This window comes from Clavelina lepadiformis, chromosome 6, assembly GCF_947623445.1.
Source record: "Clavelina lepadiformis chromosome 6, kaClaLepa1.1, whole genome shotgun sequence".
Classification (NCBI taxonomy): Eukaryota; Metazoa; Chordata; class Ascidiacea; order Aplousobranchia; family Clavelinidae; genus Clavelina; species Clavelina lepadiformis.
The window spans coordinates 2,610,290-2,628,751 of NC_135245.1; the positions used below are offsets into that span (position 1 = coordinate 2,610,290).

The window sequence follows — 18,462 nt, forward strand, 5'->3', positions numbered from 1 at the left end:
CCGCTAATTAAAACTGAGCAGGCTTATCCATTTAAATAGGAGTATCTTAACAAAGCTTAACTTCGGTTAGTCTGGGACATGACAGGATAAAGCAAGAATGATTGCTTACATGAAAAGGGTGTAAAGATGTCACACGCTTAGCGATTTGATAGCATCATCGTACGATTGCAATACGCTGATGAGCATTCATAGCATTTTTCGTATGAAATTTTCTAACACATTCTTTTTCCTCTAGGACGTCACCTAACCGCTAATGGAATTCGTAGATTGGGCTTGCTTAAAACGATCGTATATGGCTTTTTTGTGTACACGTTACAGTTTTTAAACGTGAAAATTGTTTTTAAAATTTGAAGAATATTTGTAGAACAAAAACCCAATAAGTTTTCATTAAATAAAAACAATAGCAAATTCCAGAGGAGTAATTCACATTTCTGCAGTTGCATTTCTCCTAAACATTATTTTTATGAGGATAATAATATATCATGTATTTGGTGTAAACATTTTGTTGCAACAAAATAAAAGAAGTTTTTTAAATTTTTTCTAAAGTAACGTAATAAAAAATCCATTTTTATTAAATATTTAATTAAAAATAAGTTTGTTACTTGCTGTTAAACACTGATGCAAATAAAGAAATAGGTTAAAGGTTTTACAAGTGCATGATTTATTTTGTGTTTATGCAACCTTATCTTCTTCTAGGTTACCTATGCAACAACCTAAACTAGCCTTCAAGAACGTTAATTCTAGTTTACGGGCCGGTCTGGTGCTTGGCAACTACCTCGCATTGCTGCAAGTTTGAAGCTTTTGATACAATTGCATCACGTTTGTGAATTCTGCGAATTAGCTATCAAACATTATTCGATTAAAAACTTTAAATTGTTAAATGAAAAATAAGCTAGGGCAAGGAGAGTTAGCTTAAGAATTTGCCAGTAGCCTAAACCGCCAGTAGCCTAATCGGTCAGCAGACAGTTGGTGCTCGGAAGGTGGGATATAGACCTAGGCTACATGCGCCGCTTGCTTAAGCTAGTTTTAGTGGTTGTAAAACAGTTAGTTGGTTGAATGAAAAAGTTGCACATTTCACACTATCACATGAAAGCACACATAATAGTGAACAAAACGGAAGGGTCTAGTATACAAGTACACAACCACAAGATACTTTGTATACTATAGTCCCCAGCTACTCAAATTGTGACACCATCTAATTGTGCACTTGTAAACTAGACCCATGTGCTAAGTGTACGGGAGGATTAAAATTAATCTATTGACTACTGTTCTATCTTGAGCATGGAAGACTTTTCACTTAAAAACATCAAACTTTCAAATCTGGCAACATACACACTTTCCAGTTGGGGATTGTTCTCTATTAACAAATGAATTTTTTGCTATCAGTTTTTGTATTTTTCAGGTTATGTTATTTTGGTCGCTTAGATTTTGCAAGTGATTTTAGCATCGAAGAGTGCTGGTACCATTAGAAATATTTGCTATTTTTGTTTTCAGTAATTACATGATGTTGGATACAATGCTAAATAATTTTGCGTATACTGCTATTTTTTTCTGGTACATAGTTGTCTTTCATGTCTGTATGATTTAAACATTAATGGTCTTAAGACCAGACTGCTATTTTTTGGAAATCATGTATGGTGAAGGCCTACCAGTTTTTTAATTAAAAGATTTTGCTCCTACACCAGGCTTGTATAGTCAGAACCCTGCACATGCCTGACTTATTCTGATGATAGACTCATAATTGTCTGACTGAGCTGTTTTCTTTACAGACTCGAATTACTTAATAGAAATATATACAGCACTGTTACCATGTGAACACATAAAGCTAAGTGTGGAAGATCTTTGGCTTACTATACAAATTTAACTGTTGTGTCTTAAGCCATAATCGAAAGTTTGCAATGTTCGCTTGATTTATCATCAGTTCTATTGCAAATATCCAAATATTAAAACCATCTCTCTGCACAGTTTGGACTAAATTGCATTAATCGCAATCGCATTTTGGAATGCGGCTTATCTATGTTTTTTATTTACAAAATGAACGGGATCTGCACATTTGACTGCGGTTATTCAAACCTCTTTTTCAAATAATCAACATCAATCGCTTGCTTAACCAAACTTTCCAGTTTGCGTATTGAGTTTAAGTAGTCACCCAATTGATATTTCGTAGTTATATTAAAAATGCACGATTCAAACTTTTTATTGTCTGAAGTTAGTGTCTATTTTTTCTGAACTTCAGACCTGTCACTTCAAAAGTTGGTTTAGTCAGTAATTGGTAGTTTAAATTAAAACTTAGTTAGCGCAATTTAAAATATTTAAGTTTTTTTCAAAGCTAAAATATTTGTGATAATGTTAAGTATGATTATTAGTTACTTATGGAAATTATGTTATTTTATTGAAAAAATATCTCCTTTAAGTTATTCCTTCATGGCAATGCAGATTATTGTTGCTAATAGAGGAGCTACTTTATAAATGTGTACAGTAAACTCCAACTTAAAATAACTTACAAGAAAATTGCGAATGTTAGTAAGTAGTTTATTTTTGGCTGTTTTTTACTCGCCACTGCCGCTTCTCACCATCACAACCCTAACATAGCAAATAAGTTTTGCAAAATTAGAGTCATAATACAATGTTTAGCCTTTTAATAACACGTGTCTTATATAAAAAAGGTTAATATTTATGTACATTATATGAACAACTTTTACTGGAATAAATGTATGGACTACCCCAAAAACGTGCACTTTGCTGTTAAATTTTACACACAGCTTAAAAAATGTTTTTTGTTTTTTATAACATGACACACTCCCCACCACAATCCCAGAAAATATTCTGAAGGCAAAAACCTGTATTCGTTGCCTGTATCCCACATGAACTTAACAAGCTTGGCAGTTTGGCCGAGATGTAGTCATCTTTAAATGCTTAATTTGTATGCAGTACAGCATTACAAGAATTAATTGTCATTTCAAAATTTATATAAACAATTTTAAGGTAAATACAGTAGATGGCCATTGTTATGCTTACGATAACATCAATTGAATTTTGATGGTGTTGAGACATTCCATGCTTCTTATTATGAAGCAATAGGAAAGTCTTAATGTAGACTAATGGCTGGTAAAATTGAAAGCTACATCTCTCCATTGATTGCTTTTGATATGAAACCAGCTCAAGCTTCACACTATCATGACAAGTCCCTGACAGGCAAAGGTCCTGTGAAAATTATGGAGGAATACCTTTGGAATCAGTTTGATGAGGACATTTTACTGGATCTTCTTTCAACTGAAGTAAAACGAGCAGAAGGCTTGTATTATCTTGAACAACATCTTCGTGAAAATAGTGTCTTGGCACTGAAAGAAAAACATAGTCTATTTAAAAAGTTTTCCCAGGCGTTATCCGATTCAGATCAAAAGATTTGTGCACAATGCACAAAGCTGATATCCAAACTAATTCCACAGCTCGGCAAAGACTTGGACAAGCACATGTACCAAGTTTTATCAAACATAATCGACAACATTGGAAGTCAAACGGTCAGCTTGCAAAAGGAGTCAATACAGGCTTTGCACGTCTACATGAAATTGTCAATTGACGTGGATAGAATTCTTCACATGATTGCCTTTCATGGCATAGAGCATAGTGACCATAGAAAGAGAAAACAAATTGTTCTTTCATTTCCGACATTGCTCTTTGCTGATTTCAAGCAGGAAGACTTTTTCGATGTCGTGCGCTGCTTAATGGTGAACCTATCAGCCGAAGTAGTTGATCATGATGTCATACTTCAAACCATTAAAAAGGTAAAGGAATTTGTTGGCAAAGAAAGGTTTAATGAGTATGTCAGTCGCCTATCAGCGCCATTGAGAGAAACTTACATACAAGCTCAGCACATCCTACATGATGCAAAGGCCGTCAGCAGGAGTTCTACTCAGTCTAAATATTCTCTGCCAGATGGCAACCATGATGATATTGTGTTTTCTCAGAAAACTTCACCTTTGTTAGAACGGTTCCCAAATGACCAGAACATCACAAACTTTTCAAAAAGTGGTAATTTTGATACTACCGGGCGAAGGCGGCAGAACAACATGTACACCAGTGTTTCAACACTGCCAAGCTATGGCTCTTCTAGTCCTGTTTTAAGTAATCAGACTGCCATGGTCAATGACAACTCTAATTCAAGTGAAATTGGTTTTATTTCAAAAAGTATCATTGCACGTTTATCCAGCACTGAGCTTCCAGTACGACTCCAGGCTGTTGACGAGCTGAAAAGAACATTATCGGGTATGCAAGACTTTTCAGTTTTGAAACAAAATATCATTCCTTTGATCAGTCTTCTGCAGCCAATGGTTGATGATAAAAATTATCGTGTTGCGTGCAGTGCCTTACAAGCTTTCAACATCATCTTAACGAAAATAGGATCATCCTTAAAGAACTATTTAAAGCTATTTATTTTTGCTGTCTCGAAAAAGCTTGGTCATCAAAAAGATGCAGTTCGTTCAGAATGCATGAAAATTATATTACATGCAATGGAAGTGGTGGAGCCGCAAGTTGTGCTGGATTTATTTTGGCAGAAAGCCAGTCACAAGCAGTGTAAGGTCCGTGAAGATTTTATCAACCTTGTGATTGCCGCCTTGTTGAAGTTTTGCTTAAACTCAGACAACAATGTTAAGCCATTAGACCTTGAAAAATTGTGCAGTCACGTTGCCCCTCTGCTGGTAGATACAAAGCAATCAATCCGAAGGGCAGTTTTAGATTGTTTTGCTGTGGTCGGACATCTGCTGGGGCCAGGGCCTGCATCTCTTCGGCCAATATCGAATGCAATAAACGAGGTTGAACTACAGTATGACAGCGCAAGTGGAGTTATGTCAGCAATACACGCACGACTCGTTCGAAAGCAATTGCCGCGTCTTAACGAGAACATGTTGGTGGAATATGCAATTTTCCTGCCTTCCACAGCTCCAGTTACTTCTCCACAAGGAGCAGATTTACAATGGATACTTGCAGCTGACAATGGTAAACATGGAATCAACACCAAAACCTTGTACAGTGTCCAGGATAATGGAGTAAAGCGCTCTTTAAAGCATTCAAAGACATCACCACAAGTTAACGCTGAAACGAATTCGCAAGCTCAGCCACGCAGATATGTTAGTGCAGGAAAACAACGACAATTTCCTTGGTCAAACCAAGATGATTTGGCAAATTCGAAACATCCCAGCAGCGCACCTGTCAACAGCACGAAGGTTATTTGATTGTATTCTCACTGTTTTTATATCGACATGTTTTTGTATGTTTCTTATACATGTAATTGTATACAGTTATTATATGTTCCTAATACTCAGATATCCATTGCTAGTTGGTGGATTTATAAAACGATGTATGGGTATAATACATTTCGGGCCTTAACTTATCCAGTAATCAATGTCATATTAGACTAAGGCGTTTCTATTATTTCTGTAAACTGGTATTGTACGTAGGATATATATTCGTATTGTTGTAGGTATAAGTGAATTTTTGTTAGGCTATTTTTGGGATTATTGTGTTGATGCTGTAGCTTATTATTTGTACATATTTTGTAGACCTAGCTTAAGTAACTCTCTATACTTTATGTTTTGTTTCATGTCATAGACACAACATAATATGACCGAAAAACGTCCCCCGTTCCCGATTCGAAATACCTGGGGCCCAGAATCTGAGTTGTCTCCAAGATATCACAGCCGCTCAACTAAGAATGCAGATGGAAATGAAACAATCGTTAGACCTCCTGATAATGGTATAAAACGCACAGAGCATATGCGGAGCTTCAGATATATTGCTTGTTTTCTCAGTTGTTATATTTGCTTTGTTGTTGTACTGTACTTTGAAGTTCCCATACTCAGTTTGGAACGCGTTCAATTCTGAGTGTTTGCATTTCTGTGATACAAGTGCCTGCACTTTATTATTATGAACACTTGTACAGGACCATCTTATCAAGAGCTGTATAAACGAAAGAAAGAAGCTCAGTCACATAAATCCTCTGTTTCCTCTACTTTGTCAGCTGGAAGTTCCCGTAAGTATTCCATTGATTTACCACCTGCCAATTTGTATAAGTAAATTATGCATATGTATATGTATGTGCTGTTGATATAGATTTGCATTCAAAAGATAAATAGCAGTATTTCATATTTTACTTACACAACATCGATGTTATGTATTAAAATATATATAGAGAGAGCGTGTCTTCCAATAGCTAAGCAATGTGATATTTAATAGTATTAAAATCATGTACGAGTTATCAAACTTATCACATATTAAGTATATTATGGACTTACGGAGTATTTATTGGTTTAATTCTCAAATGTGTTTTCTTAGACATGTTTATACTGCGCTCATTCCTTATGCAAACTGGTGTCTATGTTGTATTTGCACAATAAACAACAGTCAGTCTTTAACACTTCAGTATACAATAGGGACTGATTCTGGTTACAAACCATCGTTTGCTTCAAGTGGTCATTCTGGGTCTCCAACATCAGCACCAAACAGCAATGCCTCTGGACCCACCACTTTGTCTAGTTCCTGCCCATCATCATTCTTTGAAAAGAATGCAATTTCTCGGCCACCTTTTCAAAGAGGTCGCCGAACGCAACGAGCAGATATTTTAAATTCATCTGCGTCATCGGCTTACGGTATAAAGTTTATTTTGTCCTTTAATAAAGTTTTAACTTTTGTACTTTTGGTTGTGGAAATTTTAATGTTAATTTTTGGAATGTCAGCCGTTTGAATACGATGGCGCGTGAACTTGATGATATGTTATTCGGTGGTAATGTGATTTCTAATGACTTTAGAATCAGATGAACCCCTGGCAGATTCCCCGATAATCCAGAAGCCCACCCTGGCCCGATCAGCTTCAAAAAGAAGGGAGCTTGCTGTAAGAGATTCTTTAAAAGTGGACGATCCTGTTGAAAAAGTACGATGAAATTGTTAAAAATTACTGTAAAAATAATTGCGGTGTGATTGAGTACTTCATATTTTAACGTGAAAAATAGACAATCATTTATAATGTTTGAAATTGTTTGATCATAGTTTTGTTATTAAGTGAAACAGCTGATTTAAAGTTTACCATTATTGCAGGTTCCTGGTAAGTTGAAGAACACTTCTGCATCTCCTCGTTTTGACCGTCTTGCTGCTGCTGCTGCAGACATTTCAGTTGGTCAAGTGCGCCCCTTACTAAAACAAAGTAATATCGCTTCAGCAATCAGTGATAAATTCCCAGGGCCAACGTTTAATGACATTCCGACAGCAAACAGCATGTCTACCGGTGGTTATTTACCATCTGGAATGCAGAGGAACAAGGATGGGATAAGAAATGAAAACAGTTTTAATAAAGGCACTTTGTATGGGACGTCTGATCCTTTAAGTCAACATGCTCAAGTGAAGAATGACCTGTTGACTAACGGGAATAATAACTCAAACAAACCAGTCGAAGTACCAAAACACAAGACACATGGCAACGCTCATCCAATTGTACCGTCTCACTTCTCTCCATCTAGGCACCAAAAGTCATCTACTGATTCAAATGATGACGTACGTGTTGCTTTTCAGGCTGAAATTATTAAATGCTTTTTGCGATGATACTTCTTTATAAAGACTTTCACACACAAGCACACAATCTCCAAGTTAAAACGGAGTTATTACGTACTGTGATTTATACATATCTCTGTTTAAGCCATTCTTTAAAAATCCTGTTGTAAATGTCCGGCATGTTTTACTTTACAGATCCAAGACCAAGTGAGTGCAATTAGACGAAGTGCACAGAACAGACGAGATCGAATGCGGAGCCAGCCTACCGGGGAAGATTCCTTTAACATGTCTTCGCCTGACCCAACTATGCCATCTAAACCATTAAGGTATCGTGTTTATAAGTATAAAGCAGTATGAACCTGTACATCTGCATATAATCAACTTTTAACGTATTCCGATACATCTGTTGTACAGCACCAAGCATAAAATAATTGTACGTCACCATTAAGAAAATTTTAATTTATATGCTATAGTCAAAATAAGTAATTAAATATCATGTTGCAGTAAAAGCAAAACCAAGTATTCCAGATACATATTTTTATGAGTGATATATGAGTAGAACAACGATATTTTTGTATCATGTCACAAAAAATTGGGCTTATATTGTTGCTTACAATGCGTTGCTTTTTGTCGGATAGTAGCCGGCTTCTATCAGTTGCAGTCAAAAAGCTTTGTTTGCAGAAGAAAACCAGTGGAAGATTGTTTACCACTTTCATTGTTATGGTTCGTTGGAAATAGGTCATGCAATACATCAAGTCTGTCCATGCTAGTCATGTAAAGACAAAGAACATAGCTTTGCCTTAAAATACACACAAGCTCAATCATTTTGGCTACTTGATGGTGGCCTAATACTGTCAGCTTATGTTGATTGATTTTGCAATAAACAACACTGGCCATATGTAATGGTCACATTTTCAGATTGATTTCATTCTTTTGTCTACCGGCCTTGCAATCATTTCAAAGAACTTTAAGGTTTTGCACAGTGGAGGTCTTTTTTGGAATGTAGCATCTAAGTTATTCCACGTTGATTGTTCTCTGCAAAACATTATCTTGCGTACATAAAGCAACTATCCGGGTCTTGTTTTTGTGTTGTGTTATTTAATACCTTCGGCTCGCGAACAATTACCCACAGCGTGTAGAGCGGTTACTCGTTGTTTTAAAAGAATAGCCGGCTAACTTTTTTAACGAATGACTATCAAAGGAAAGTAGCGTTATATATCGCAAATAGAGCTTCACAGTAGAGTTTGAAATTACTCATTTTTGGCCTTATTTAATCAACAAAGGCTGTTGATTTTAATATTTGCTTTCCTTCATACTTATGCTCTTGTCTGGAGTCGACCGACAAAAGGTTAGCGAAACACTGTCCTTTATTATCCATAAATAGAACTCTTTTGTTACCTCTGCTTGCTTGGATATGTGCTATGCTCTATACTCCATGTTTGCTACCTTTTCAAAGACGTAAGGTGAGCTTAAGGCGTAAGCTAATTGACTTGCCACTCCTATCCTAGGCCATTGCTTGGACATTTATGTGTGCTTTGATGCTCTGATTTTCAAACTTTAAAATATAAAATGAATTGCATCACATATTGGTGATCTCTTGATTTTTTGCACTCACCGATACCTCACTTTTAATCTTTATGAAGATCAGTTGCAGCGGTGATAAAGTCGTGGAGATATTTTCATGTAAGAACAAGATTTCATAGCAAACTGTAGTCACAATTCACGTGCTATGATATCTGGAAAATCATGCCATGGCTGAATCTGTTATTTTACAGTGATTTCAAAATTGTCACATACCAGTCATAGTACTCGGTTATGAATGGTTGTGGTTTGCATCAGACAAACTTCTCTTTAACTGTACAAGAAGATTGTTTAAATAAAAATTGTATAACGTTACTTAACTATTGTTTTTAATTCATTGCATTGTTTTTCTTCTGTATTTATACCATAATCTTTGAAAACTTATTATGTGTTTTTCTTAATCACAGTCCACTTGACAAGACTTCGGATTCTATCATCTCAGTAGTGCGTTCTTCCTCCCAGTCTGCCTTGTCAGACACAGTGAGCATCTCTTCTTCAAAAACTGAGGTTCCTTCATTCAAGTACAACCCTAATATGGGTGTGACCTTTGACCCAAAAAATGTAAGAAATTTTTGACAATTACTTAACCTATATAGCGTTTTACAGTAGAATACAATTTACAGAAAAAGCAGTTTTTGGCTGAATAACGCAAATACTTTGGTTTTCATGAATGTAACAATGCATATTTCACCCTCAGGTTGATTCAAGTGTGTCTGTGGTGGGGGTAGGATATAGTTCAAGCAGCACTGACTTGAAGGCCACTCTTCCATCTCCCATTTCCACACCATCAACTATGAGCATATCTTCTCCATCGATGACTGGATTCAGCAACAAATACTCGCCAAGTAACACAGTCAACGAACGACATAGAACTCATCGAGGTTGGTCATCAGATGCACTCTACGTTGGTGTTTGTTGTGGGATATAACATGATTACCATGATTTTTGCGTCTTCTTTAGGAATGGCTTCAGTATCTCCGGATTCTACGAGTACTTCGTTCAACATCCAGGGCAAAGGTAGGTTTTGTGTCATCATTTTGTTAACAAACTTTTCTTTGAATTGGCGTGTATAAAAGTATGATCAAGTCTTTATTTCATGCACATGGTGTAATTGCAGTGAGTTTATGAACTTCGCTTTAATTTATTTAATGTTTTGATGGCACTGATACATATCGCTTTCCTTGGAGTTCGCTGTGTAAGTAATATGTGCAAATTGTTGTGTCCTGTTATCTCTTGTTCTTCTTTAACCCTTGACCTGATTTATGACTCTTTAAGACGATTTTATGGGCCATTGCCATGTCATACTGCCTCTTTATTATGAAATAAAGCAAACATTTTCTTTTCCATTATAAGCCAATGTTCCCTTTCTCTTAACTCTGTGTCAATGTTGAAAATGTTTTGTTAAAACGCTCGCTTATAATCCATCACTGTTTCATGTTGGTATTGTTGGCGTCTTGGGGTTTTTTTGTTGGGAAATTTTAAATGTCTTTAAACACATTTTTGACCAAGATACTAATAACAGCTTGTATTTTTGCCTGTGGTGAACAAGGGTTTCATACCAAGGTGTGTTTCTTCGTTTGTGGTTACATTAGCTTTGGTTTGTCTTGCTAAATCATTTCACAAATGTCAGTTAAAGTGGTGTTTGTCAGAGTTGACTTGTACCATCATGTATGCAAAATAAGGGAAAAACATAGATTACATGGGTTCATTTTTTTCTTTTAAGGTGTGTTTATGGCCCCATCGACGTCATCACTGTTATTAGCTGATGAATCCAACGAGTCTTCACCTGTTCCAGCAAAAGAAGATCACCGGATGCGATCTTCGACAAATATTGGATCGACTAAACCCCTGGGTACATTTAACCTCAAAACAGAAGTCTTGTTGCCTTGAGTTTAAGTTACGGCTTCTGTGCTCTTTGCTGTGTTAAGTTATGCCTCCCGCATAACATAATTCGCAAAGCAATTACAACATTGAATTTTATTCAAGATGGGGTGTGTGGTGTTGCTGTTCGACAACCGATCCTCACCAACGATTCCGGTCAATTTTCGTTGAAGCAATTAAGTGAAACTGAAGTTTCCCTGGCTGCTTCTCTAAGGCAAAAACAGTTCGAAAAGAAAGAAGTCTCCAAGTTTAACTCTTTATCAAGAAAAAGCAAGCTCTCACATGGTAATGTGTTGTCATTTAATTAAAATTGTAACACTTGCGTAGTGTAGATTAAATTGTATTGATTGTAAAAGTGTAAGTACTTTTAATAATTAATAAGGTTTTACGATAGCTTATTGTTGAAAGTAGCATTTGTAGTTAAGATCTTGTGCTTTTTGTTGTCTTGCTTGTTTGTGTAAATTATCCCCAGAAATAGAACACCCGTGTAAGTATTAATAATTTAAGCCTTTTGGCTTATTGCAAGTTTTTGGTATGCACGGGTTGATGTTTGCAAGCCTATAAAATTTTCATGGGCTTAAATTGAAATTGGATTATCTTCATGCACAGTCTATTTAACAGGAATGTTTATTAGACCATTTAAAGCAATTTTCCTTTTCACTATTTTAACACGGTTATGTGCACATGTATGGCCTACCAAAGCTCAAGTGTTTGACTGTCAAAACATAAACATTTTATGTGAACTTAAACGTTTCAAGCCAAGACTGTCTGGCTAATATCTTGTGGGTAACACTTCAATGCATTTGGATGAGTGACAATAATGCGGTAACATTTTCTGTTGTCTTCTTTATCTAATTTTGTCTCCCATGAATTTTCAAGCCTTTTTGAAAATGAATTGGCCCCTGTATAAATTGTGCCAGCTTATAGAAACACTTCTTTCCGCCATAATTCCTGTCAATGTACAGAGGAATTAAGGTGTGAAGTGGCTTCCCTTTTAAGGCATTAATGCCTTGAAAAATAAGTGATTTGCAAATACTTTTAAGTCATATGTTCAGTTGTTCACCTTTTTTTTGCTTTGGTTCTATTGAAATTCAAAACCTTTACTTGACACTGAGTTGAGATGAGTTTTGATTATTTCATAAAGTTGGTACGAGAGAAATTCTTGATATGAAGTGGTGAAGGTGTGCGCTTGGACAGTCTGCGTATAATTTTAATTTATTTAACTTTTCTCTGTAACACAGCACTGGTTAATGCTAATGTTTGTCTTGCTATGATGCATTTTTTAATGCAAAATAAAAATAAATATAATTTTCTAATCTTTTTAGACACCATAAATGTGTGTACCGTAATAACATTATGATGTAACTTAGCTGTATTCGAGTGATATTGTTTCATATATACTGTTGCTATTTTGCACTGTATCATACTTTGTGCAAAATTTGCATTGAAGCTTTGTTGTTTTTTAGATGCCGATATGGAGATATTACCTCAGACCTGGAAGTCTGATAAAACTAATGATACTTTCAACCTATCAGCTGATTCCACATTGTAAGTAACTTGTAAACCCTTGTTCTATTCATGCCAAGATTACCTATCTTCCTAACAGGGGTAATATTTACAGTTTGAGCCGAAAAAGTGTTTCCCCAAAGAATTTTATTTCCACATCACACGGTAGTTCACTGGGAAGGGAACATCAAATGCCAAAAACTACTTCACCCAAGTCCGGCTCAACAGGTATAAAATCTCTTTTGTCATGATAAAATTGACTGTAACATGACGTGGTCGGCCTCACAAATAATAAAGCATTTTACATTGAACTTGTCAATTCATTAATAACCGCAAAATGTTGGGTTGCTTTTTTACCAAATTTAAACGTTCTTTATGTAGTCAGTGAGACATTTCTGATCCAAGTTTTTCGCTCCTTTATTATCTCCAGTATCATCCTTATCAACTGCGAGCATAAATCCTCTGGATAATCCGGAGCGTGCCCTGGCTGAAGCGATTACTTCGATCGAGACGGACTCGGAAGAATGGGAAATTGTAACTCGCGGCTTGTTTCTCATTCGTAGATTGGCTGCCCATCACCCAACTGTCTTGACGACAAGATTTCGTGAAGTTATTGCGTTACTGAGCAAAAATGTAGGAATGCCACTGTAATCAACCATTAATTCTGAAAACCAATATAATTCATTTGCTCTGCTAGCAATTACATTGACTTTGAGATGCCCAGATCTCATGTCTTTGTTTAAACTTGTTTAGGTGCATAATCTGAGATCTCAGGTGTCGAGGACTAGTGTTGTCACGTTAGCAGATGTCTATGCCAATCTGAAGAAACCGACCGTCGATGGTGATATTGAGGTAATGGTTGCCATAATTTCGTGATAACTACATTTTTGTACTCCCTTCCAGTAATTGTAAATTCATGGTCGCTTTTGAATTTTACTCTGGTTTATCGGCCATCTCTCTGTCTTAAGACTCTCTGCAATTTTCATCTAAGCTGCTTTTGAGGTCAATGTTACATAAATAGAATGGGAAGGAACGGGCATAGCCGTATATAACTCCCATATGTATTCCAGTGAAAACTGTCAGACTGCGCTTATTATTTAAAAAAATTCTTATTCAGACAACTGTCCGTGCTCTTCTCACCGAACATGGAAAGAACAACAGTTTCATCAAAGATGAAATTAACAAAGCTTTACAGAGCATTGTGGGCAGTGCCACATCCAGCAAAATCTTAAACGCTTTGCTAAACACTGGCTTTAAGTAAGTATTCTAGACTTAGGCAAAATCAAACAGCAGTGAAAAATAACACGGTATGTCACCCTTAGAATAATTCTATACGCCGGTTGTTTTAGCTTGTTGAATGAATAGACAGCTGAGACAAATTTTTTGCTGATTTTGTCCGACCAGTAGATTGTTTACAATGCAGGCATATAAACAAGAAAGTACGGAATACAACTGCACGATTTTGCGCCGACCTTGTGGATAAGATGGGTCCGGGAAAGTCCCTCAGTGGCATTAAGGACACAACAGATCGGCTTCTTGAAGCTGTAAGTATTTGTAGAACGTTTCTTTTAACAGAACACTTTGTACAACTCAATTTCTTTACTTTTTTTCTCTCTGCTTTACTTACCTGAAGATATTTAACCAACAAAATGAAATCAGGGTTGCTTTTCAAATAAAAATTTCTCTGTAACTGATAAAGAAAGCGTTGAAACGGCACATTCCCCTCTTTAAACATTATCCGTTTTTTAAAAGATTGCCACTTTCATCACGGATAGCTCCCCTGATGTCCGGTATTATGGTCGCTACATCGTGAACGAACTGATGGTACACGACGACTTCAATCATTGTCTTGATCGATTCCTTTCAGCCAAGAATGCCCATGATTTGAAGGAATGCGCCAACACCATCAAACAGAGGGTTAGTTTTGCCCCGGTTAATTTTCTGCTTGTTTGCTTTGCTTTTTGCAGGTTCCTGTTCTTGATTATCAGTTTTTGAAGAATCAGTGTCGATTACTTTCCGATAAATCTGTGGTGGAACTACAATACTTGAATTTTTATTGTATCACTTACAGCTCTTTATTAAGTATCGAACTATCCATAAATCCACAAAAAATCCCACAAAATCTTAAATGTTGACAACTTAACAGTGAATAACATTTGAAGTAAAGTTAATGCTTCCATCGCTCATGAAGTCCTACACTCTAGACTCTACAATCTAGACCAGTGTTTCTCAACCTTTTTAGCCCGCGGACTATTTTCCCATTAGCATAAGTATTCGCGGACTCAGGTAATAGGAACAAAAATAAGTTAGTTCAACACTAAACAGTAAGATAAAAAAGCAGAAGCGATTTGTATATTGGGCACGTATGCACGTACACGTATATAAATCTTGTTCTTGAAGTTAAACTTGTGAAAACAAGTTTGTCGAAATCAAGAATTATGGTCGTCAATGCACATATTATATCATCTTCCGGTTGAATTCGGTTCCGATACTTGCATGGTTTTAAACACTGCCAATGTTGAAAATCCAACTTCACACAAGTATGTAGTCGGAAAAGGCAAAAGAGCTGTTGTTGCTTGTTTGCAGAGGTCAGAAAGATTAGTCTCCTTCGACAGAACATTCGCCCAAAATTGAGTCAGAGAAACAATTTTGAACTTGTCTCTCCACATCTGTCGACTTTTTTAAAACCCTTTTTACTTCCCATCATGGACGGAGCGCCATCAGCGCAAACAGACACACAGTCAGACCACTCAAGCTGATGTTCTTTAAAGAACGAATCCACTTTCTTAAATATTTGTTCTCCAGTGGTATTTTTGGCAAGTGCACAGCAAAGCAAAACTGCTTCTCATAGCCATTTGTGTCAACATTTATCACAAAAACCAATATCTCGAAAGAAACAAAAAAGGCGACGACTTCTTTTAAAAAAGAGAAAAAAGAAGTTGATTCGCGCGAAAGTAGTTGGAAGGAGAAGAGAACAAAACAATTAAGGATTTGGATTGCCACCAGCGTAACAAGAGAAATAAGCAAGGCTCTTCTTTGTCAGACTATTCTAAATTATCCAACACACCAAGGTATCTCTTGCGACCCCTACTTTTTGAGGCGAAAAGCCGTCGCGAAAATTATGACCTATGCTTAATTATATAGGGTAATTAATGGGCTTGCGGACTCACAAAAACCTTATGCGGACTCAAATGAGTCCGCGGACTCGGGGTTGAGAAACACTGATCTAGACTCTAGAGTACTGGCATGGCTTGTCTCTCATTTAGGGTCTCGGCTCCATCAGTTCAATCGGATCACGGAAACCTCCTGGCAGTATCAGGAAGAGGAATGGATCAGCATCCAACACAGTGAAATCAGTGGAACAGTTCTCTCCGTCCTCATCATCAAGTGCGCACAACAGGAGAAAAATGGCTGGATCCAAAGCGTTCAACGAAATGGTCTGAAACTTATTGATTGAGATGAAGTTTGAATAAAAGTTTTTTTGCTGCAGATTTTCTTTACTACACAGAACAATGCTTTTGTTATTTTGTGAAATTTAATGGCACGTTTTTGTATGTGTTGCGTTGTTACTCCAATAGGAGCAGGAGGAGGTGAAACAACTGTGTAATGAACTCGCGAAAGGGAATCTTCTGGAAAGGAAGTCGGCCGTGAAGTCGCTCTGTGAAAAGATTTATTCTGAAAGGAGATTCATTGATGATAACATTGTGAAGGTAATTATTTCTAGGCAATTTCTTCACTCACGAAACTAAAGTATTTTTCGCAATTAATATTTTAATTTTCGATTTCTTTCCATTTGATTATTATCATATTTATTTTACAAAGAATGGTTGATTTAAATTGTCTGTTTGTAGTCGTAATTTTCGTTACATTTCATTTTGCCTGTTTCCCATTGCTTCTTAATTACGTAAAAACATATTTATTTCAAAACTATCTGCTTATAGTCTCACATTTCGTTTTCCCAGCTTATGGATTCATTTGCTGCTCTCCTAACCACTTCAAATACCAAACTGAACGGGATTGGCCTCGAGGCTTTTCCGGATATTATCAAGGAATTAGGGGATTCCCTTCGTGACGTCCTCCCCTCTCTCGTGTCGGCTGTCTTCAAATTAGTTTTAAACAAGCAACACAGCGACCTTGCACAGAAGAACGTGGATGCCCTCGTTCGATATATCGGTATTTTACGGAGAAAACTTTCGTCCTTTGGAATGTTTTAAGTTTATTTAGATTGGCCAATCAGAGCACTGGTTAGCAGACGTTAGCAATCCCATTTTTTTTGTCATCTCATGCTGTGGCCTGGGAAAATTTTATAAGCATTTATATGTAAAAATCCTTTTTCCACTGCCATGTACTTGTAAACCCGATATATGCGTTCAACAAGATGACACCCTTTAAAAAGGAACTATCGGCCAAGTCCAGAGCTTCTTTGAGACTTGCATGTCCTTAGTCAAGTATTCAACCATTTTTTCTTCATCTAGATCCGATGCTTCTACTTCAACCAGTGGCAAACGCGGCTCAATTTGGAACAGCCAGATCGAAGCAGATCGCCATCCTTAAGCTGATTCGTAAGTATTTGACTTTCTCTTGTCAACAAGCCGCCATTAACTAGCGCTACGTTGTCGAAGTCGATTTTCCAGTAGACAATATATGTTGATCCGTTCCGTTGATATTTAAATCAAATTGGTGTAGATTTGCACCGATTCCAGTAATGAATAATCTTACTTTGGCTACGTTGTTTCCTTGGTGTTCACAATAGCGTCCAAACAATGTATCTGGGTATAACAGTGGTCGGATAGGGCTTCATGCGTAACTTGGCGTTGTAAAGTTGTTGGTTGAAGTTAGCCATGCATCCAATTATGTACTGGTAGACCTGTGTATGCTTTGTGTACCATGGAAATGCGTTTGCTGTTTAGAATCCGACAGCATAGAATTAGCGCTAACCGGTTGAAGCATGCTGTTAGTACGCACGTAACCGTACTTGGGTATCACTCAAATGAAACTATATTAATCATAGAACTGACCGAGAGCATATCACGGCGCAAAGCACAGACGATTGAGAGACACGTCTTGCCTGTGCTTTGGAGTCTAATGGACGCCCCGTCTGGCCTTCAACTTCGCAAGGAGATGGCACAGCTGGCGTCCACATTATATAATGTTTTGGGAACGCGCTTGTTGGAAATTGCTGAGGCGAATCGCATGCAAGGCAAAGTAAAGGATATGCTAGGTGTGTGAGGTGAACCTAGTTACTCGTGTGTTTGAAGAAGACCAGTAAGTGTTCCTTGCAGAACATCTAGCATTGTGCGAAAAAACACTGTGAAACGACGTTACTATTCCCTACTGAACTCTTCCATAGAACAAATGTGTGTGACGTAGTGAAAATTTTATGAGAACTTTTCTGATTTTTGTTATTTCTTGTGAAAATTTACTTGTTCGTAAAATTTAATTTTGTACGTTTCTATCTTTCGCGCTCGTTAAGTGGCGAAAATCTTGATTTAGCGCGCATTTCGCCCGGTTTGTATAACCACGCTTTCAGGTTCATATATTTTTTTGTACAAAATAGCTTTAGCTTGGCTGAAGACGAAACCACGTGACAGATAAGTAATGTGTTGGTAGTCAATGACTTGACTTGACTGCTTACCCAAAAATTTTATTTCATTAGCTAAATTTTCAACTTTTTTTCTGTTTTCCGAATTCAACTCTGAATAGTCTTGTTACCTTGTAGAGACATCCTCTACCGCTTTTTGTTCAGGCATTTTGCCTTTCATACTCTGTGTTTACAATTAATACTTAATTTTAATACTTCTTGAATTTGCACTACGACTAGTACGCCTGTGATATAACATAATACTTGTTACAAATGGTCCACCTTTTATCAGTATATAATATACATACATATATATATCTATATTTGTCGAGTTGCGATTGAGCTCTGTAAAAATAAAGTAACAAAGATAC

The 18,462-nt window shown here is 36.7% G+C and overlaps 1 protein-coding gene across 1 annotated transcript; it reads left to right on the forward strand.

Annotated features, from left to right (window-relative positions):
• Window positions 1–2,989: 2,989 nt before the first annotated feature.
• Window positions 2,990–18,412, forward strand: LOC143462023 (TOG array regulator of axonemal microtubules protein 1-like). Its single transcript, XM_076960019.1, has 24 exons — window positions 2,990–5,225; window positions 5,611–5,755; window positions 5,942–6,031; window positions 6,432–6,647; window positions 6,807–6,928; window positions 7,093–7,545; window positions 7,738–7,868; window positions 9,531–9,684; window positions 9,821–10,004; window positions 10,084–10,140; window positions 10,847–10,975; window positions 11,110–11,289; window positions 12,471–12,552; window positions 12,626–12,738; window positions 12,941–13,143; window positions 13,264–13,362; window positions 13,628–13,767; window positions 13,934–14,054; window positions 14,263–14,427; window positions 15,777–15,947; window positions 16,089–16,220; window positions 16,473–16,683; window positions 16,986–17,072; window positions 17,522–18,412. Exons 1-24 carry the CDS (start codon window positions 3,102–3,104, stop codon window positions 17,737–17,739), a joined length of 5,727 nt encoding a protein of 1,908 aa, XP_076816134.1. The 5' UTR covers window positions 2,990–3,101; the 3' UTR covers window positions 17,740–18,412.
• Window positions 18,413–18,462: the final 50 nt, after the last annotated feature.